The 22,718-nt window shown below is 44.6% G+C and overlaps 2 protein-coding genes across 2 annotated transcripts; both read right to left on the bottom strand.

Annotated features, from left to right (window-relative positions):
• Positions 1–1,185: 1,185 nt before the first annotated feature.
• On the bottom strand, positions 1,186–13,819 carry LOC307241213 (uncharacterized protein; the record flags this gene model as incomplete). Its single annotated transcript, XM_080015251.1, has 6 exons — positions 13,364–13,819; positions 12,493–12,705; positions 10,846–11,280; positions 2,542–2,793; positions 1,287–1,425; positions 1,186–1,231 (listed from the first exon to the last, which is right to left on the bottom strand). The coding sequence occupies exons 1-6, from the start codon at positions 13,641–13,643 to the stop codon at positions 1,186–1,188; spliced, it is 1,365 nt and encodes a 454-aa protein (XP_079871377.1). The 5' UTR covers positions 13,644–13,819.
• A 2,310-nt stretch (positions 13,820–16,129) lies between these two features.
• On the bottom strand, positions 16,130–20,138 carry LOC307241212 (uncharacterized protein; the record flags this gene model as incomplete). The annotated part of the gene is made up of 5 exons (XM_080015250.1): positions 16,130–16,909; positions 17,255–17,683; positions 18,462–18,713; positions 19,468–19,599; positions 19,859–20,138. The coding sequence occupies 5 exons, from the start codon at positions 20,136–20,138 to the stop codon at positions 16,149–16,151; spliced, it is 1,854 nt and encodes a 617-aa protein (XP_079871376.1). The 3' UTR covers positions 16,130–16,148.
• Positions 20,139–22,718: the final 2,580 nt, after the last annotated feature.

Genomic DNA, 22,718 nt, shown 5'->3' with positions numbered 1-22,718 from the left:
AAACCCTTCCCACACTGTTGACATCGATACGGCCTTTCTCCTGTGTGAAAACGCTGATGAATCTCGAGATCTCCCGATTGACTGAATCCTTTCCCACACTGTTGACATTTGTACGGCCGTTCTCCTGTGTGAGTATGCTGATGCTTCTTCAGAGATGCTGGGTGACTGAATCCTTTCCCACACAGCTGACATTTGTACGGCCGTTCTCCTGTGTGAACACGCTGATGTGTCTTGAGATGAGCTGGTACACCAAATCCTTTCCCACACTGTTGACATCTGTACGGCCGTTCTCCTGTGTGGATACGCTGATGAATCTTGAGAGCTCCTGATTGTCTGAATCCTTTCTCACACTGCTGACATTTGTAAGGCCGTTCTCCTGTGTGAATACGCTGATGTCTTTCGAGATCTCCTGATTGACTGAATCCTTTTCCACACAGCTGACATTTGTATGGCCGTTCTCCTGTGTGAATACGCTGATGTACCTTGAGATTTGCTGATTGTCTGAATCCTTTCCCACATTGTTGACAGTGATACAGTCCTTTATATCCTGTGTGATTATGTTCATGAATTTTGAGTTCACTTGATGAAAAGTCTGTCTCGTTCGACTGGGATTTCTCTCCTGAAAGAAAGGAAGAAAGAAAGAAAGAAAGAAAGAAAGAAAGAAAGAAAAAAAGAAATAAAGAAATGTATGGAATACAAAGAAAAAGTCGGAGGGTATGAATAATTTAAGATTTCAAGTAAAAAACCTGTAAAGCACTGTACCTTGAGAAAACGGTTGTAGTAGACAGAAGAGCTAAACCTCTTATTTAACCAAGCTATGCATGCCAATAAAATGTAATTTGTATTGGGATTGTCTTTAGTGTTTATATAATTTTGTTTCATTATTCTTAAATTCTGCAATACGGAGGATATCGTAACCAGCCAACATTGATCCAGTCAACCGGCAATGTGGAAATTAACAGCACAAATTGGTAGGAGAAAACAGTAAAACGTTACCAGACTGACGTTCTCTGGTCTCCATCCAATCTTCATCACTCTCTTCAGTTTCAGAAGAGTCCGAAGAGTGGAGCTTCTCTTCACAAGTTGGTTCTGAATCAGAAGCCAAAACTAAGCTCCCAGCTGCTTGTGATATTCCGCAGTCCTCTCCATCAGTTTCTGGATTTATCTGTTCAGTTGAGGTGCTGGCTAGAGGTTCTGCCTCTTTGTTCTTCTCAGTTTGGCTTTGATGAAGCTGGGACCACAGAGTTTGCTCTTGACTTTTTACACAGACAGGAAGGAATGGGAACTTGGTCAAGAGGTCCTCTTCTTCCTCTTTAATGTGTGGAGGCTCTGGATCCTCCTTGCCCAGGCTGGGGCTCCACTCCTGCCGCTCAGGGGGAAGCTCCTCTTTACAGACAGAGAGAAGCTGGAGGTCTGGAGGCAACACTGAAATAGAGAAACACAGTCAGTGAAGAAAACTAGGATAGGGTGTCCTCTTTGATAGCAGGCAGGTTTGGGGGGGGCCAGAAAGTCCATCCTGGTCTGCGTCTCTGCTCCGTGGAGGAGGAGGCAGCGTCGGCTTCCCCGGGACTGGCCCCTCATCCCCCGGTAACAGGTGTGTCTGAGTGTGCTCTGCACCACGGCATTGTCCCTCTAATATCTAAACCGAGCTTAACCAAAGCGAAGAAACAGAAAAATTCAGAATGACCTGGAAACAGGTTTACGGTGATTTATTTCTTCTTTTAGTGGATTTCTCCAAACGGGGAGAAAAGCACCAGAGTTGGTAAAAGCAGCAATGCAGAATATTAGTTCCTGTTCAACCATGCTTTGAATTGCACTTTACAGGTCATTAAATTAGCAAAATTAAAGGACAAAAATCGCCCAAAAAAACAACTTCCGATTGACTAAAGCAATCGCCGGCTGCCGATATGTTCGTCTAATCATATATACATATTACAGAATAAATTACTTTATTTAGCCGGGAGGAAAAAAGGGGTGACAGAGAACGTGTCCCCATCACGCCATTGCTTGTTTCATTACATGAGGAAACGGAATAAAATAAACGACTTTGAATACAAAAACACGGTTTTGGTGCACCGAACACAGGCGAACCATTGTTAGCGGGTTGTGGGCAGTTGGCATCGTCAGGGAGGGAGCAAGAGAGCAAGAGAACCAGAGCCGCGATTATTTAAAATGATATGGTTATGATTACAATGATCTGATGATATTGAGGAGGACAACTCTGCTTTTCCCAAGAAGAGGAGATCCAGACCCCCCCCCCCCCCCCACCCCCCCACCAGCGATGCCCCGTTCACAGTCGCATGGAACAGCCAAATCCGATTTGAATGACAAAATTCTAAGTCAAGTACAGCCCTAGAAATAATCAATATCGACTGGACACACACAAAAGAAATCCCCAATATTTTTAATGGACTGTCCCTGACGAGCAGAGCAACTGAAAAGTTGATCCAGAAGTCAACAATGATTATTCAAACAAAACCTCTTCAACTGCAGCAAGGATTTGCTCTTGTACCGAAACAGTGAAAAGCGGGAGTTGCTCACCCATTGTTTCCCCAGTTTGGCTTTGTTGAACCTGGGACCGCTGAGCACCCTCTTCGCCTTTTCCACCCTTCACAGAGACGGGGCGGGATGGGAACTTGATACCAGCCCCTTGACTGCTCCAGAAGTCCTTCTCTTCCTCTTTAATGTGTGGAGGCTCTGGCTCCTCCTTGACAAGACTTGTGCTCCGCTCCGGCTGCTCAGGGGGAAGCTCCTCTTTACAGACACAATGCTGCCGGGGGTCTGGAGGCAAGACTGCAACAGAGACACACAGTCGGTGAAGAAAACTAGGATAGTGTGTCCAAGCTGAGGTGAGAGGGCTCTTTGATAGTCAAACATTCAGCACCACCACCGCCTCAACAAACATCATTACACAATGATTTTTCTCAAAACAGTTATGGAGTGGAAACGCAAGTGATGTTTTCCAGATATTAAAAGTTAGACAATTGTTAAAGTATCACGGCTTAAAGTTTTGATGCACAAATACACAACATATTACTTTAAGACAGCTGGTCTAGTTTTGTGATTGTGGTGTGGGGGTAGTGTGGTATGAGCAGCCAGACCTGTCCTGGGTCTCGGTAATTGGGGCCCAGGATCAGAGTGGATGCATACCTGTCACTTGATGGTTGGTCTGACGTGCAACAGGTAAAACCCCCATCCCCACACACACACACACACACACACACACACACACACACACACACACACACACACACACACACACACACACACACTCTCAGGAGAGGAGCCATTGTCATGACACGTGTCCATCGGCTCCGAGGCTTTTTGTATCAAGCCCCCTCTCCAATCAACTGTGTTTTCTCAAACCCCACGTCCGTGTCTCTGTGCCGGAGGGCTCTGAATACACCACTAGGGTGGCGTGTGGCCGCCGACACTGCCACAGTGATTCTCAACCGTTTTCATATCAAGGACTAGGGTTGCCCACTGAAAGTCGACGAGTCAATCATCAGTCGACTGAGATCAGTAGACTGAGATTCTTCAAGTCGTGCAGTCGTTTTTTTTGTGGGTTTTTTTTTCCCTAGTCCGTGTCCATTACAATGACAGGATAAAACAGATAAAATCTTACAAAATGCACAGGGATAACATCTCAATCAGGAATTAAAAATAACGGAAACATAAATGTATTTTTATATGTGTGACGCATCCACATTGGACACGGACCCGGACACAGGTCTCCGTGTGCCCTGATGGCGGAGAGCAATAGTGAGAGCAGAAAACAGTGAGGGGACGGGGCACTGAGGAACAGGGCATCGCCTGGACTGTCGGAGAGGGAGACAGGAACGCAAATTGTGCCCCAATTGCTCCCTCTCCACGGCCTAGCTGTCTATCTTGCCTATAGGAAGAGCTCAATTTTGTAGCCAGGTGTTTTAGAAATATGTAGCCGATGGAAAAATATCTGAGGCAAATCAAATAATTTGTATAAAGCACCGACTGAATCCTAGCGTCAATATGTGTGAAACATCCAGATTTCATCAGTCTGCTCCATACATATTAGAAAAGTGTTACATTCTATCATCTTATTTGGATTCATATTTTATATGTTTCCTCTTTCCCTCTTAATTATTGAGTTCTCCCCATTCTTCTCTCAAGATTTTTTTGAACGGCTCAAAAACCTTGTTTTGCACGTTTTTACGGGTTTTTGGTCGTTGCTTGTTTTAGTTGCTACTGTTTGATTCCCAACCACAATGGAGCCATGACACGCCCCTCTTCCAGCTGTTCCGTGACCTCGAAGCGGCATTTCTGCTGGGAGTGGGGAAGGCGTCCTCCCTGACCTACACCTTTATAGCGGGTTGACCCGGGTTTATTTAAACCTGATTTTGGTGTGAAAACGGTTATAGACCGACCGACAGACAGACAGACAGACGGAGGATATAGATGGCAGACAAACACAGGACAGACAGACAGATACAAGATATAGACGGGCACACAGATAGATGCAGGATATAGATAACACATACAAGACATAGATGACAGACAGACAGATATAGGATATATAACAGACAGACGTATCCAAATAAAGTGGCGTCCCTCTACCTACAGACCTGCTCTGTGTAGCTTGACCTCAGGCTTCAGGATTGAATCCAGCAGTTCGTGCAGCCTGCAGAGCTGCTGCTCCGAGCGCCCCAGTCCGCTCTCACAATCCACCACAGATTCTTCTAAATGTCTGACCGTGTCTTTGCCTGGTGCCGCCAGTTTCTCGCTCAACAACACTCTCACGTCTTCGCCTACTTTCACCTTTTCACAGACAAACAAAAGTCCTTCGACCGCAGCAACGAGTCGCTCTTGCAGCGGAACGGCGAGACGCTGGACCTGCTCGGCCATTGTTTTCTTTTCCTCTTCTTCTCCTCTCACTACATGGCGGTTGGCGAACAACTTTTACGTGTTTTGCCTCCACCTACAAGCCTGACGTTTTGAGTCCACACATCTTCATGACCACTAAACCACATTCAATAATCCAGGTCTGTGCAAAAACATAAGTACAGTACACGGTCCATTTGACTTATTATGGTTATTCCTCCTCTTCCTTTTAATGGCGGTTGGCAAACCACTTTAATGGCGCATTTCCGCCACCGACCTGTCTGGAGGCTGAACTGCAGTGTTAAACCTGACGCTTTGATAACTTCCACAATGATCTCATCGCCTTTCTCTCCTGTACCCGTAGGTCGTTTTAAATATGTGTGATGCTCAATTCTACTCCTTCTTCATGTGGATGTTTTTAAACATGTCCCACTCCCGATAACAGTGTGTAAAACAAACTAAAAGCTGCATTCGTTCCCTGGTCACCGCCTCCATCCGTGCTTGTCCATCATGAGCAGAGAGCTATTTCAACCGGTGTGGTCTCATCTTACCTTGCTATGACACTTTCCACTTTGTTTCTGTTTCCACCGACCCACCCGCGTCGATCATACAGACATGGCTGATCCATGTTTGTATGATCACCTTCCTCATCACCATCGCCTTGCTGATCGCCCAACCGTGGAACACATGGCAGAACATAAATGACAGCAGCTCACGCCTACACCACATCCAGAAGACGAGGTTTGTGTCTAATCATGATCACCCCTTACTTATACGATGCGTTAGTCATCATGTTCACACAACACATCTTTCGTTATTATCATTATTGCATTTTCTTTAAGGTGTTTGTTCCATTCGGAAACAAAAGGGAGGAATATGATAGAAAAATAAAATGATTGATGCTTTCTTCATATAACTAATGTTCACATGCTTCGTTCATACAACCTATTGTATGCTCACATACTGTAACTAGGAGGATCACGCTACCGCTCGAGCTATGTCTATGTTGATATTCTCCAGCTCCTGAAGGCCGTACCACACTCCACTCTCCTCCAATTTGCGTGTACAGATACGACAATATGATGTTCGCCCACACCAGCACTTTTGGTTGCTAAAGTAAAGCCAGGTGCATACGTTTTGAGACATCCAGAACACTCCTCTCCGTTCGCAGCTACTGCTTACTGACCTCCGACAGGGCTTCTCCGATTCTCTGTAACAAAGAGACATTCATGGCAAGGAAAAACAACTGCCAGCTGTGCGTGCCTGCTCCAATATAGTTATCTTGCACCATAACATTGTGAACTGTGAAAGTGCCCGAACTGTAACCGCTCAGTATTTTTCAGGCGAATCACAGATTTAGGGGCGTGGTTACAAGACCACGGCCAACTCTTTGTATGTATAAGAACTCCCTCCGGACAAATGTACGGGCATAGACAGCTGTATCACTATTTCAGAGTTTACCGCTGTCCTATCACCGTATCATTTACTCTGCTATTTTGCAATATACATGTTCTAGTATTTCCACAACAATTTACATATCATATTACAGGCTACTATATTAGTTGGACTGAACATACTGTGGCAAAAAAACATCTGGAGTCCGGCACAGATGAGTATCTTTCCCAGATAACATGAAACCTTTAACAAGCTACCCAGTTATGGCAAAATGAGTCTATAATCTTTCTCAACAATCCTGTGCTTCAAACATATGTTTCGATAGTTTATATACATATATACACATATATATATACACACACGTACTGTGTGTATATATACACACACATACACATATATATACATATATGTATACATATATATACATACATACATATATACAGTATATATAAACATATATACATACAGTACATACATATATACATACATATATACATACATATACATACATACAATACACATACATACACAAACACATACATATATATATACACACATACATATACATATATACATACATATACATATATATATATATATACACACACACACACACACACACACACACACACACCTATACTTATAGACGTGACCCTTACAGCTCAATGAAACAATGATTAATTCCTCCTGAAAAGTGATTAAATTAAAAGCGATTTTCTCTGAAGAGCAATTCTCTAAAAAGCAATGATTGCTGAAGAGATCAATTATATTCTAAAATGGCATTGACAAAAATGATCGGACCGTCAACCTAATATTTTGTTGCACAACCTTTAGAGGTAATCACTGCAATGAAGAGATTTCTGTAGCTCTCAATGAGACTTGTGCACCTGTCAACAGGTAGTTTGGCTACCTCTTCTTGAGCAAACTGCTCCAGCTGTCTTAGGTTTGAAGGGTGCCTTCTCCAGACTGCATGTTTCAGCTCTTTCCATAGATGTTCGACGGGATTCAGATCAGGGCTCATACAAGGCCACTTCAGAATAGTCCAATGTTTTGTTCTTATCCATTCTTGGGTGCTTTTAGCTGTGTGCTTTGGGTCATTATCCTGTTGGAGGACCCATGACCTGCAACTGAGACAGAGCTTTCTGACACTGGGCAGTACGTTTCGCTCCAGAATGCCTTGATAGTCTTGAGATTTCATTATGCCCTACACAGATTTAAGGCACCCCGTGCCAGACGCAGCAAAGCAGCCCCAAAACATAACCGAGCCTCCTCCATGTTTCACAGTCGGTATGGTTTTCTTTTCTTTGAAAGCTTCATTTTTTCATTTGTGAACATAGAGCTGATGTGACTCATCTGTCCAAAGGACATTTTCCCAGAAGCATTGTGGCTTGTTAATATGCATTTTAGCAAATTCCAGTCTGGCCTTTTTATGTTTCTTTCAAAAGTGGAGGCCTCCTGGATGTTCTTCCATGGAGCCTGTGCACTGTCACTCAAAAAGCATCGGATGGTGCAATCAGACACTGATGTACCTACACCTTGGAGTTCAGCTTGTACCTCTTTGGAAGTTGTCCTTGGCTCTTTTTCTACCATTTACACTATCCTTCTGTTCAATCTGGGGTCAATTTTCCTCTTGCAGCCGCGTCCAGGAAGGTTACAGTCCCATGGACCTTAAACTTCTTAATAATATTTGCAACTGTATTCACAGGAACATCAAGCTGCTTGGAGATGGTCTTATAGCCTTTACCTTTAACATGCTTGTCTTTAATTTTCTTTCTGATCTCAAACAACTCTCTCCTTTGTTTTCTCTGGTCCATGTTCAGTGTGGTGCACACGATGATACCAAACAGCAGAGTGACTACTTTACTCTACTTAAATAGGCTGAATTATAATCTTTTCTAAGAAGTACCAACGAATCTGTCCAGGCTATTTTAGAATGTCGTTCAAGTTCAAGATTTCTGGGTTCCATAATTATATTATAGAATTATTTGTCTGTTTCTTCACAGTTTTTTTCCCACACTTTGCTTTACACTATGACATACCAAACGCATTCAGGTATACATGACAAAATTGCTTTTAATTTTTTCACTTTTCAAGCGGAATGAAGCATTGTTTCAATGAGCTATAAGGGTACCAACACATTTGACGACGTCTGTACACATATCTATCTATACATATACCTACCTACCTACCTACCCACCCACCCACACACACACGACGATACTTTTTTTCTACCGACTTACATATATATCGATTGACATTAATGTAGATATATCTATATCTATCGATCAATATATATATCGTCATATCGCACAGCCCGAATATTAAAAATTTAAATGTTCAACATTGTCAATGTTCACATTACAAGTAAGTAATGTAACCTGGGATGCGAGCGCACACTGACCATTGTCATGATTGGATGACTACCCTGTCACTCCAACTCCTCGCTACCATATCTTTCTTTCAACGAGAAGCACTCGTTACCTTCCCGCTGGTTACACACATAAACAGTATGATCAGATCACCATGGCAGCCGCGACTGTACCCCGAGTCACCACTTTAGGATTCAAAAATGTAATTCAATCAAATCGGGCAAATCTGTTCATAACCTTTTGAGATATTCTGCAAACAGGCAGACAGATGGACAGGGGCGGAATGTAACAATGTTTGATGTTGTAGTCTGGCTTTCAGTACTTCACTGTTTAAAAGTGATGGGGTGGGAATATTGTTTGGATTCAGAATAAATTAAGAAATAAGCTTTTATAAAGTTATTTGTTTTCTGTTTGTTTACAGTTATTTTACTAAATATCAATAATTTCAATACAAATTCAATTCATTGTCATACCTTTTGAATAGTTAGACAGACTGGCCAACAATATCATTATTAGACAGGTGACTTGGATTAGAGGGACTTTGTAACATGTCTGAAGATTTTATAATACATTATATTCACCCCTGCTGGGGTTTTCGCTCTAAAATGTCCACCCCCGTTTCAGTCGAAAACATATTCCCTATTTGTGTCATCAAACATGAAGTTCACTTGCAGCTCCAGAGCAATGGTTCTGAAACATGTCCGTTTTATTTAAGTCCCAAAGGTTTCTAAAGTTGATGAAATGCCTTTGAGGGACATGCCGAGTACAGTCTGTTTGAATGGAACCTTGTTGGGAACTTCCACACAGAGGGATTTCCTTCCACAGAGACATTGTAAGGCAGTAGTCTGTGGATGACAGGAAGTAGACAGGCACATTCTAACTTTAAGATCGAGGTACTTACACCAGTTCACATGCGACACCTCAAATTTTTCACGCTGAGAATCCCAGAATAATTTTTTTTTTTCTAACTATATGCATATACTGGCTTGGTGCCCTTCACTGTGGTCCTTTCCACACAAACGCTATGTGAAGACTCACGCGCAACATCCTAGTTGGAGTGGCATAAAGTGATCCGTCCTCCGCCATCCGGCATAAAAGTTCACCGTTTCTCCAAAGAAAGAAAATTAAAACTAGAAAATAAAAACACACTTTATTTCCATTATCTTCTGTGAACCCTCTGATGTATCTTGAGATGAGCAGATCTAATGAATTCTTTCCCACACTGTTGACATTTGTACGGCCGTTCTCCTGTGTGAATACGCTCATGTTTCTTGAGATGAGCTGGTCCACTCAATCCTTTCCCACACTGTTGACATCGATACGGCCTTTCTCCTGTGTGAAAACGCTGATGAATCTCAAGCTCTCCTGATTGACTGAATCCTTTCCCACACTCTTGACATTTGTACGGCCATCCTCCTGTGTGAGTATGCTGATGTTTCTTCAGAGATGTTGGCTGACTGAATCCTTTCCCACACAGCTGACATTTGTACGGTCGTTCTCCTGTGTGAATACGCTCATGTGTCTTGAGATGGGCGAGGAGACTGAATCCTTTCCCACACTGTTGACATTTGTACGGCCGTTCTCCTGTGTGAATACGCTGATGTCTTTCGAGATCTCCTGATTGTCTGAATCCTTTCTCACAATGCTGACATTTGTACGGCCGTTCTCCTGTGTGAATACGCTGATGTCTTTCGAGATCTCCTGATTGACTGAATCCTTTTCCACACAGCTGACATTTGTACGGCCGTTCTCCTGTGTGAATACGCTGATGTACCTTGAGATGCGCTGATTGTCTGAATCCTTTCCCACACTGTTGACAGTGATACAGTCCTTTGAATCCTGTGTGATTATTTTCAAGTAAGAAAGAAAGAAAGAAAGAAAGAAAGAAAGAAAGAAGAAAAAAGAAATGTATGGAAAACAAAGAAAGGTCAGGGAGGGTATGAATAATTTAGGATGTCAAGTAAAAAACCTGTCAAGCACTGCACCTTGAGAAAATGGTTGTAGTAGACAGAAGAGATAAACCTCTCACTTAACCCATTTATGCATGAAAATGCATAAAATGTAATTTGTATTCTGAATGTATGTAGTGTTTATATAATTTTGTTTTATTATTCTTAAATTCTGCAATATGGAGGATATCGTAACCTGCCGACATTGATCTAGTCATCCGGCAATGTGGACATTAAACTGCACAAACTGGTAGGAGAAAACAGTAAAACGTTACCAGACTGTCGTTCTCTGGTCTCGCTCCAATCTTCATCACTCTCTTCAGTTTCAGTTTCAGAAGAGTCTGAAGAGCGGAGCTCGTCATCACAAGTTGGTTGTGAAGCAGAAGCCGAAACCAAGCTCCCAGCTGCTTGTGATATTCCGCAGTCCTCTCCACCAGTTTCTGGATTTATCTGTTCAGTTGAGGTGCTGGCTAGAGGTTCTGCCTCTTTGTTCTCCTCAGTTTGGCTTTGATGAAGCTGGGACCACAGAGTTTGCGCTTCACTTTTTACACAGACAGGAAGGAATGGGAACTTGGTCAAGAGGTCCTCTTCTTCCTCTTTAATGTGTGGAGGCTCTGGCTCCTCCTTGCCCAGGCTGGGGCTCCACTCCTGCCGCTCAGGGGGGAGCTCCTCTTTACAGACAGAGAGAAGCTGGAGGTCTGGAGGCATCACTGAAATAGAGAAACACAGTCAGTGTAGAAAACTGTGAAGTGTGTCCTCTTTGATAGAAGGCACGTTCTGGGGGTGGGGGTTCCCTGAGCAGATGTGCCTCTTCCTCTGTAATCTTACACAGGATTATTTTGGTTTTAAACAGGACGCAACCGGCAAGCCGAAGGGCGTAAAATAAGTCATTTGCCGTTATTAAAAACACAGCCTGGGACTGATCACCGGGTGTCACCGGCTGCAGTGGTGAGGTTTGGTTAAAACTATTGCTTAATTAGGTGTTTTGAAAGGATAGCAAAATAAAAAAATTAAAGGATCAAATTGTGTAAATATCACGGAGAAAGTCCATCCTGGTCAGCGTCGGCTTTCCCGGGACTGGTCCCTCAACCCGCGGTAACAGGTGAATCTGAGTGGGCTCTGCACCACCACATTATTCCCCCAATATCTGAACAGAGCTAAATCGAACCAAAGAAAGAGACAAAGTTACTATTCATGCAAGCGTTGAATTGTGCTTTAAAGATAATTAAATTAACAAAAAAAAAGGACACAAATAGTAAAAAAAAAAAACAATAAAAAAAAAAACAGCTGCCAATGGACCTAATCAATGGGCAATTGCTGTTTGTCGATAAATTTGTCCAATCGCCCAAGCCTAGTGGGGAAAAAGAAGACAATAACTTATTTCCCGACATTATTTTTAATAATCATGGCTGGAGAATAACAAAGCAACTACGGGTACTCCTCACTTAACGACCTACCTGTTTAACGGCCGTGCGCAGCGTCTCAGCGTCAAGCATCTCATTGCGCGTCACCATTTTCAGCCTCGTTCCCGCAGTCTGTCAGTATTCACTACACTACCGTTCGCAATGGCCACGCCCCCTTCCCGTGAAATAACACGGGTCCTCGCTTATCGACCAATTCACTTAACGACCTGGTCCTAGGAACGGAACTCGGTCGGTGAGGAGTACAGTGTACACTGTAAAGTGTTTAAATGAGTCGCATATTCCAGAATAAATTACTTTATTTAGCCGGTAGGAAAAAGGGGCGACGGAGAACGTGTCCCCATCACGCCATTGCTTGTTTCGTTACATGAGGAAACAGGATAAAAATAAAATAACCTACTTCTATATCTCCGCCCCTGACCGTGCACTGTTCAGATTCGACTGACAAAATTCTGAGTCAAGTGCAGCACAAGAAATAATCACTAATGACAGCACACAAACCTCGAGCACCCTCGTCGCCTTTTCCACCCTTCACGGAGACGGGACGGGACGGGAACTTGATACCAGCCCCTTGACTGCTCCAGAAGTCCTCCTCTTCCTCTTTAATGTGTGGAGGCTCGGGCTCCTCCTTGACAAGACGTGTGCTCCGCTCCGGCTGCTCAGGGGGAAGCTCCTCTTTACAGACACAATGCTGCCGGGGGTCTGGAGGCAAGACTGCAACAGAGACACACAGTCGGTGAAGAAAACTAGGATAGTGTGTCCAAGCTGAGGTGAGAGGGCTCTTTGATAGTCAAACATTCAGCACCACCAAAGCCTCAAAAAACATCATTACACAATGCTTTTTCCTCAAAACAGTTATGGAGTGGACACGCAAGTGTTGTTTTCAAGATCTTAGTAAAAGTTACACAATGGTTGAGGTATCACGGCTTAAAAGTTCTGATGCACATGATGTTTTGTTACAGAATCTTACAAAATGCACAGGGATAATATTTTTATGAGGAATTTAAAATAACGGGAATCATAAATATATAAAATGTGTTAATCGTCCGCGTCCGGACACGGCTCTCCGTGTGTCCCGATGGCGGGGAACAATAGCAAGAGCCATGCCCCGCTCCTCCCATCAAAAAAATACAATAAAAACAGTGAGAGGACGGGGCGCGGAGGAACGGGGCATGGCTCGTGGACTCGTGATGATTATTTCCTGCGAATGAGGCATGGATAGGGGGTGATCGGATCTACCTCTAGCGGGCTAATTTTGGTGTGAAAACGGTAGTAGACAGACCGATACAGGATAAAGATGACAGACAGACGGATACGGGATATATAACAGACAGACGTATCCAAATAAAGTGGCGTCCCTCTACCTACAGACCTGCTCTGTGTAGCTTGACCTCAGGCTTCAGGATTGAATCCAGCAGTTCGTGCAGCCTGCAGAGCTGCTGCTCCGAGCGCCCCAGTCCGCTCTCACAATCCACCACAGATTCTTCTAAATGTCTGACCGTGTCTTTGCCTGGTGCCGCCAGTTTCTCGCTCAACAACACTCTCACGTCTTCGCCTACTTTCACCTTTTCACAGACAAACAAAAGCTCTTCGACCGCAGCAACGAGTCGCTCTTGGAGCGGAACGGCGAGACGCTGGACCTGCTCGGCCATTGTTTTCTTTTCCTCTTCTTCTCCTCTCACTACATGGCGGTTGGCGAACAACTTTTACGTGTTTTGCCTCCACCTACAAGCCTGACGTTTTGAGTCCACACATCTTCATGACCACTAAACCACATTCAATAATCCAGGTCTGTGCAAAAACATATAACTGATCACCCTCCTCAGCCTCAGCCTCAGCCTCAACCTCCTCTTCCTCTTCCTTCTTCTCCTTCTTCTTCTTCCTTTTAATGGCGGTTGGCAAACCACTTTAATGGCGCGTCTCCGCCACCGACCTGTCTGGAGGGTGAACTGCAGTGTTAAACCTGACGCTTTGATAACTTCCACAATGATCCCATCACCTTTCTCTCCTGTTCCCTGGTCACCGCCTCCATCCGTGCTTGTCCATCATGAGCAGAGAGCTATTTCAACCGGTGTGGTCTCATCTTACCTTGCTATGACACTTTCCACTTTGTTTCTGTTTCCACCGACCCACCCGCGTTGTCCCAACCGTTGGATTCTTTTACACGAATGTCACCTCCTCACTCTCTGTACTCCCTATTTCCTGCCGTTTCCTCTGAATGTGTTTTTTAAATGATGCCTTTGACCTCACTCTCACTGATAACAATAAAGTGCTTTGACGGATGAATTAAAGCAGAGTGCACAGATCGGGAATTTAAAAGGCAGAGGAACGTTAATAAACCGGAATTTAAATAATGAATTAAACTGAAAAGGCAGGCAAAGAGACAATAAAAACGAAACAAAAAAACCCCAAACAAACAAATAACGAAATAAATACAAGATGATAAGAAATTGAAAAAAAAGTGCAGAAAGGGGGCGATATCACATAAAATGAGCAGGAGGCAGAGCGGGTCGCCCAGTAAATCAGTGTTTCTGGTTTGATCCCCGGCTCCTCCTCAGCACCAAAGTGTCCTTGAGCAAGACACTGAACCCCTAACTGCTCTCGCTGAGCAGGTTTGCGCCATTGTTGACGCTGCCGGGAATTGGTGAATGTGAGGGTGGTATTGTAAAGCGCTTTGAGTGCTCACAAGATTGGAAAGGCGCTATACAAGACGAAGCCCATTTATCGTTTGAGAAGTGATTTAAAAGAGGTCACTGATCCTAAAAGCCATATCTCCTCAGACAGGCGGTTCCAAAGTCAAGATGACCAATAGAAAAGGCACGGCCACCCTTAGTTTAAAGTCTAGACTTTGGAACAGCCAGGTAGGTTCTGCCTGAGGATCTGAGGCTGCACACTGGCTCATATGGGGTCAAATATATATTTTATGCCGCTTGGAGTCAGACTCAGGCGTGCTTTAAACGTCAGTAAAATCTTAAAATAGATTGGGACCCAAACAAGGAGCCAATGGAGAAGAAGCCAGGATTGGGGTGATGTGATGTGATCTATTACAGCCAATTAGAAGCCTGGAGAGCGGGGTTCTCCCCGGGCACATAAGGAGCCGGAACAGCGCCCTGCTCCCTGGGAGCCCATGGAGCCAAAACCCTCCCTGCAGCAAATATACCATTTTCTCATCTTCTATTTTTAACTTCAGAACAAAATCAGGACAATGAAGAACAGCAATTATTGGTTTTCAGATTTTGATTTTGTATTTGTATGTATAGGATTAGTGGTATTTGACACTTGAGAGACTGCACCTCTCCCTCGATGGGGCGTGGTTTCAGTGTCTACGTTTAAACAGATAGACTGACCAACAATATCATTATAGACAGGTACTCATACCTTGTCTTTTCTGTTCATAAAGACAGGATACATGTTGGGGGCGAAAGAATTGTCTCGGCTGGACTTGACTTGCGCAAGGAAAAATGACTTGAAACTTGCTTGAGACTTGGACCAAATGACTTGAGACTTAGTTGTGACTTGGATAAGTAGGTCTTGGTCACACGTCTGAAGAATTTATTCTACATTACATTCACCCCTGCAGGGGTTTAAGCTCTAAAATGTCAGTCCCCACGTCAGTCGAAAACATACTCCCTGTTTGTGTCACCACACATGAAGTTCTCTTGCAGCGCCAGAGCAATGGTTTTGAAACGTGTTTGTTTTATTTTAATCCCAAAGGTTTACAAAGTTGATAAAATGCCTCTGAGGGACATGCAATGTTCAGTCTGTTTGAATGGAACATTGTTGGGAACTTCCACAGAGGGATTTCCTACAGGCAGTAAGTACGCTGTGGACGACAGGAAGTAGACAGGAACCTTTTAACTTTTAGATCAAAGAAATAACACCAGTTCACACGCCACACCTTGTATTTCTCATACTGAGAATCCCACAATAAGTAAAATTCATTTTTTTTTTTAAATTCTACGCAAATATATCCTCACTCGCGCTTGCTTGGTGATGGTCACTGCTCATGTGGTCAACGGGAGATCCTTTCCACACACACGTTACGTGAACACCCACGTGGAGTGGCATAAAGTGAGCCGTTCTCCGTTAACCACCATAAAGGTTCACCGTTTCTCCAAAGGAAAAAATAAATGAAAACTAGAAAATAAAAAAGCACTTTATTTCTGTTCTCTCATGTGAACACGCTGATGTATCTTGAGATGAGCAGATCTACTGAATCCTTTTCCACACTGTTGACATTTGTACGGCCGTTCACCTGTGTGAATACGCTGATGTTTCTTGAGATGAGCTGGTCCACTCAATCCTTTCCCACACTGTTGACATCGAAACGGCCGTTCTCCTGTGTGAAAACGCTGATGAATCTCGAGATCTCCTGATTGACTGAATCCTTTCCCACACTGTTGACATTTGTACGGCCATCCTCCTGTGTGAGTATGCTGATGTTTCTTCAGAGATGCTGCTTGACTGAATCCTTTCCCACACAGCTGACATTTGTAGGGCCGTTCTCCTGTGTGAATACGCTCATGTGTCTTGAGATGAGCTGGTAGACCGAATCCTTTCCCACACTGTTGACATCTGTACGGCCGTTCTCCTGTGTGGATACGCTGATGAATCTTGAGAGCTCCTGATTGTCTGAATCCTTTCTCACACTGCTGACATTTGTACGGCCGTTCTCCTGTGTGAATACGCTGATGTCTTTCGAGATCTCCTGATTGACTGAATCCTTTTCCACACAGCTGACATTTGTATGGCCGTTCTCCTGTGTGAATACGCTGATGTACCTTGAGATTTGCTGATTGTCTGAATCCTTTCCCACACTGTTGACAGTGATACAGTCCTTTATATCCTGTGTGATTATGTTCATGAATTTTGAGTTCACTTGATGAAAAGTCTGTCTCGTTCAACTGGGATTTCACTCCTGAAAGAAAGAAAGAAAGAAAGAAAGAAAGAAATGTATGGAATACAAAGAAAAAGTCGGAGGGTATGAATAATTTAAGATTTCAAGTAAAAAACCTGTGAAGCACTGTCACTTGAGAAAACGGTTGTAGTAGACAGAAGAGCTAAACCTCTTATTTAACCAAGCTATGCATGTCAATAAAATGTAATTTGTATTGTGATTGTCTTTAGTGTTTATATAATTTTGTTTCGTTATTCTTAAATTCTGCAATACGGAGGATATCGTAAACTGCCAACATTGATCCAGTCAACCGGCAATGTGGAAATTAACAGCACAAATTGGTAGGAGAAAACAGTAAAACGTTACCAGACTGACGTTCTCTGGTCTCCATCCAATCTTCATCACTCTCTTCAGTTTCAGAAGAGTCTGAAGAGTGGAGCTTCTCATCACAAGTTGGTTCTGAATCAGAAGCTGAAACTAAGCTCCCAGCTGCTTGTGATATTCTGCAGTCCTCTCCATCAGGTTCTGGATTTATCTGTTCAGTTGAGGTGCTGGCTAGAGGTTCTGCCTCTTTGTTCTCCTCAGTTTGGCTTTGATGAAGCTGGGACCACAGAGTTTGCGCTTCACTTTTTACACAGACAGGAAGGAATGGGAACTTGGTCAAGAGGTCCTCCTCTTCCTCTTTAATGTGTGGAGGCTCTGGATCCTCCTTGCCCAGGCTGGGGCTCCACTCCTGCCGCTCAGGGGGAAGCTCCTCTTTACAGACAGAGAGAAGCTGGAGGTCTGGAGGCAACACTGAAATAGAGAAACACAGTCAGTGAAGAAAACTAGGATAGGGTGTCCTCTTTGATAGCAGATGCGCCTCTCCCTCTGTAATCCTACATGGGATTATTTCAGTTTTAAACCAGATGCAACCCTCAAGGCGAAGGACAAAAAATAAGCAATATGCCGTCTTTGTAAACGCAGCCCAGGAAGGTTTACCGTGTCTCACCAGAGACTGCGGAGGTTCGGTTAAAATGGACAAAAATCGCCCAAAAGAAACAACTGCCGATTGACTCAAGCAATCGCCGGTTGCCGATATGTTCGTCTAATCATATATACATATTCCAGAATAAATTACTTTATTTAGCCGGTCGGAAAAAAGGGGTGACAGAGAACGTGTCCCCATGACGCCATTGCTTCTTTCATTACATGAGGAAACGGAATAAAATAAACGACACGGCCCCTCCCGCCTGTGCCCCGTTCACAGTCGCATTGGACAGCCAAATCCGATTAGCCAAATCAAGATTCAAGAGGTTTATTTGTCACATACATATACATACTTTCATACATATATGCAGTGAAATGCAATAAAGGAAAGCTTTTTTGGCGTACATTATGATAAAAACGGAAAGAAATACTAAAATGTGCAAAAGTCAACCGGAGTGCCGGCGCAGGCGACCGCAGGGGGCGGCGCCACAATTGAAGACAGTCAATGATGATAACTTAAACAATGATTATTCAAACAAAACCTCTTCAACCGCAGCAAGGATTTGCCCTTGTACCGAAACAGTGAAAAGCGGGAGTTGCTCACCCATTCTTTCCCCAGTTTGGCTTTGTTGAACCTGGGACCGCTGAGCACCCTCTTCGCCTTTTCCACCCTTCACGGAGACGGGGCGGGATGGGAACTTGATACCAGCCTCTTGACTGCTCCAGAAGTCCTCCTCTTCCTCTTTAATGTGTGGAGGCTCGGGCTCCTCCTTGACAAGACGTGTGCTCCGCTCCGGCTGCTCAGGGGGAAGCTCCTCTTTACAGACACAATGCTGCCGGGGGTCTGGAGGCAAGACTGCAACAGAGACACACAGTCGGTGAAGAAAACTAGGATAGTGTGTCCAAGCTGAGGTGAGAGGGCTCTTTGATAGTCAAACATTCAGCGTGAAGCATCCGCGTTGGACCCGGTTCCAGAGAGAGAGAGAGAGAGAGAGAGAGAGCAGAAAACAGTGAGGGGACGGGGCACTGAGGAACAGGGCACGACTCGTGGACTCGCTAATATTATTCTCTGCGCATAGCGCATGGAGAGGGAGAGCTCGGGGACAGAGACGGAGAAAGTGTCCCAATTACGCAGTTTCGTTCCACACCCACATGTCTCGTTCCGCAAGGACATGTCAAATAAAAACACACTGTTATGGCGCGCACCGCTAGCGTGCATCGCCTGTACTGTCGGAGAGGGAGACATGCGCGCAAATTGCGCCGCAATTGCTCCCTCTCCACGCCCTAGCTGTCTATCTTGCCTATAGGAAGAGCTGAGCTGGCCCGGCCCGCAGCGCCCCCCCAAAATCAATTTTGTTAACTGTTGTTCAATACCAAAAGGAAACAGTAATGCTTTAAGAATTAAGATGAAATAATTATAGCAAGATATTTCTCTCTGCATTACTAAATCGTTGTATTGTGTAGTGTTTTACATTTTGTAACTATCCGTTTTCGAAATATGTAGCCTATGGACAAATCAAATATTTTATGTAAAGCACAAGCTCAAGTCTGCTCCATACATATTATAAAGTTATCAAGTTCTACCATCGATTTGGATTCATTCGACGCACCATGAAACGTTCCTCCTGGCAGTCTTCCCTTCCACGTCGGTGCAACGAGCAGCCAAAACCCACCAGAGCAGGGGCCTCCCTCTCCGGCTTTCAGAAGCACTCGAAGACCCAGCTCCTCAGAGGGCACCTCCTCTCCTCACTTAGAATTACTTGGCAGTATTTATTTATTTATTGTTACACTGATGTTTCTGTTGCGTTGTAGCTTGAATGTTATTCTTGTAAGTCGCTTTGGATAAAAGCGTCTGCTGAATGACTACATGTAAAGGTGTCAAACACCTATTTTTCGCGGGTTTCCCCGGGTTTTGTTTTTTTTTTACTTGCTTTTGGTGTGAAAACGGTAATAGACAAGACAGACAGATCCAAATAAAGTGGCGTCCCTCTACCTACAGACCTGCTCTGTGTAGCTTGACCTCAGGCTTCAGGATTGAATCCAGCAGTTCGTGCAGCCTGCAGAGCTGCTGCTCCGAGCGCCCCAGTCCGCTCTCACAATCCACCACAGATTCTTCTAAATGTCTGACCGTGTCTTTGCCTGGTGCCGCCAGTTTCTCGCTCAACAACACTCTCACGTCTTCGCCTACTTTCACCTTTTCACAGACAAACAAAAGCCCTTCGACCGCAGCAACGAGTCGCTCTTGCAGCGGAACGGCGAGACGCTGGACCTGCTCGGCCATTGTTTTCTTTTCCTCTTCTTCTCCTCTCACTACATGGCGGTTGGCGAACAACTTTTACGTGTTTTGCCTCCACCTACAATCCTGACGTTTTGAGTCCACACATCTTCATGACCACTAAACCACATTCAATAATCCAGGTCTGTGCAAAAACATAAGTACAGTACACGGTCCATTTGACTTATTATGGTTATTCTTCCTCTTCCTTTTAATGGCGGTTGGCAAACCACTTTAATGGCGCATCTCCGCCACCGACCTGTCTGGAGGCTGAACTGCAGTGTTAAACCTGACGCTTTGATAACTTCCACAATGATCTCATCGCCTTTCTCTCCTGTACCCGTAGGTCGTTTTAAATATGTGTGATGCTCAATTCTACTCCTTCTTCATGTGGATGTTTTTAAACATGCCCCACTCCCTAAAACAGTGTGTAAAACAAACTAAAAGCTGCATTCGTTCCCTGGTCACCGCCTCCATCCGTGCTTGTCCATCATGAGCAGAGAGCTATTTCAACCGGTGTGGTCTCATCTTACCTTGCTATGACACTTTCCACTTTGTTTCTGTTTCCACCGACCCACCCGCGTTGTCCCAACCGTTGGATTCTTTTACACAAATGTCACCTCCTCACTCTCGGTACTCCCTATTTCCTGCTGTTTCCTCTGAATGTGTTTTTTAAATGATGCCTTTGACCTCACTCTCACTGATAACAATAAAGTGCTTTGACGGATGAATTAAAGCAGAGTGCACAGAGACAATAAAAACAAATAAACAAATAAATAAACAATACAAGTTATGAATAAGGAATAGAAAAAGCATGGCACAGGGGGTGGAGCAGGTCACCCAGTCATCAGAGGGTTTCTGGTTCAATCCCCGGCTCCTCCTGCACACAGCAGTGTCCTTGAGCAAGACCCTGAACCCCTAACTGCCCTCGTTGTGCAGGTGTGCACCCTGCACGGTTGCCACCACCGTGAATTGGGTGGTGCATGTATTGTAAAGCGTTTCGCGTGCTCGCAAGATTGGAAAAGCGCTATGGAAGACACAGTCCATTTATCAGTTGAGAAGTGATTTAAAAGAGGTCACTGATTCTAAAAGCCAGATCTCCTCAGACAGGTGGTTCCAAAGTCAAGATCCCCTGATAGAAAAGGCAGGGTCACCCTTAGCTCAAAGTCTAGACTTTGGAACAGCCAGGTAGGTCCTGCCTGAGGATCTGAGGCTTAACACTGGCTCATATGGGGTCAAAAAATATTTTATGTAGCTTAGTCAGACTCAAGCGTGCTTGATTTTAAGACTCAAGTAAAATCTTAAAATCAATTCTGAACCAAACAGGGAGCCAATGGAAAGAAGCCAGGATTGGGGTGATGTGATGTGATCTATCGGAACCGATTTGAAGCCTGGGGAGCGGGGTTCTCCCCGGGCACACAAGGAGCCGGAACAGAGCCCCGCTCCCTGGGAGCCCATGGAGCCACCACGCTCCCTGCAACAAATGTCCCATTTTCTCAGACTGACATATGATTTGATATCCACTTTCCATGTTCTATCTGTTATTGCAGAAAGCTGATTGCAGCTGTTCCATTGTTCAGATTCTTGGAGGGATCAGTGTCCGTCTGTATATTATCTGACCATCTTTCTTTATGATGTATTGGATCAACTCAAGCCACAGGATAACCCGCGTCCTTCCTATTGATTCTGTCTAATATGGAAAAGTCCACATCGGGTGGCCAGCACACTGCCGGGTCCATTGACAAGTCCTACACTCCTACTTTCTCCCATCGAATGTACTAGACTCCCCCTCCTTACAAGAAGATTCCAGTGCGACCCCAACAAACACTTAGTTGAAGTGGCTGTCGGCCATGATCGCTTTTCTTTTAGCAGTGTCATCAGCCAAGCGTGTTGAGGAAACTCCATACACTGTCTGGTTGCAAAACCTGTGTACGCTGGAACTCAGACGGGTCGGGAGTTACCCTGTGGCTCAACCCATCGTTCCTCCCACAGAGGCTCTCCCCCTTCCATTCGAACCAAGTCGTTGAGTTGGCTGATTTTAAGCCACCACAGGACGGAGGCTGCGAGCGGGCCAGACTGTCTTGTCTAGTTAGAGCACTTGGAGCTTATGTTGGCGCGGCGGCAGAGATTCGCCGGACAGACAAATTATTTGTTTGTTATGGCGGGTGTAAGAAGGGTTCTGCACTGTCCAAGCAGAGACTGTCTCATTGGATTGGGGATGCGATGTCCCAGGCGTACAGGACTAAGGGCTGAGCATCTCCCACTGGTGTGAGGGGCCACTCTACCAGAAGTGTAACCAGATCCTGGGCAGACTTGCAGGGCATGCCGTTTAAAGACATCTGCGCCGCAGCTACTTAGGCATACTCCTGTATGTTCGCCACATGCTACTGGGTCAACGTCGCAACTCCCAGTGCCATAGGAGCGGCTGTCTACCAGGACCATCAACAGATTAGGTGAGGTGTGGTGGTTCCTCATGACCCTGTTGGTATCTAGTTTGAAACACTGCCTCTGCACAAGTCCAGACACTCGTCCCTGCTGCATGTCCATGCTGCAGATCCACCACAAACTGGACTGGCTTGGGCTGTG

The sequence above is a fragment of the Zeus faber genome (assembly GCF_960531495.2).
Source record: "Zeus faber genome assembly, chromosome: 15".
In the NCBI taxonomy this organism is placed as follows: Eukaryota; Metazoa; Chordata; class Actinopteri; order Zeiformes; family Zeidae; genus Zeus; species Zeus faber.
Note: the sequence above shows the minus strand (reverse complement) of the source record. Positions and strands in the feature narration are given on the sequence as shown.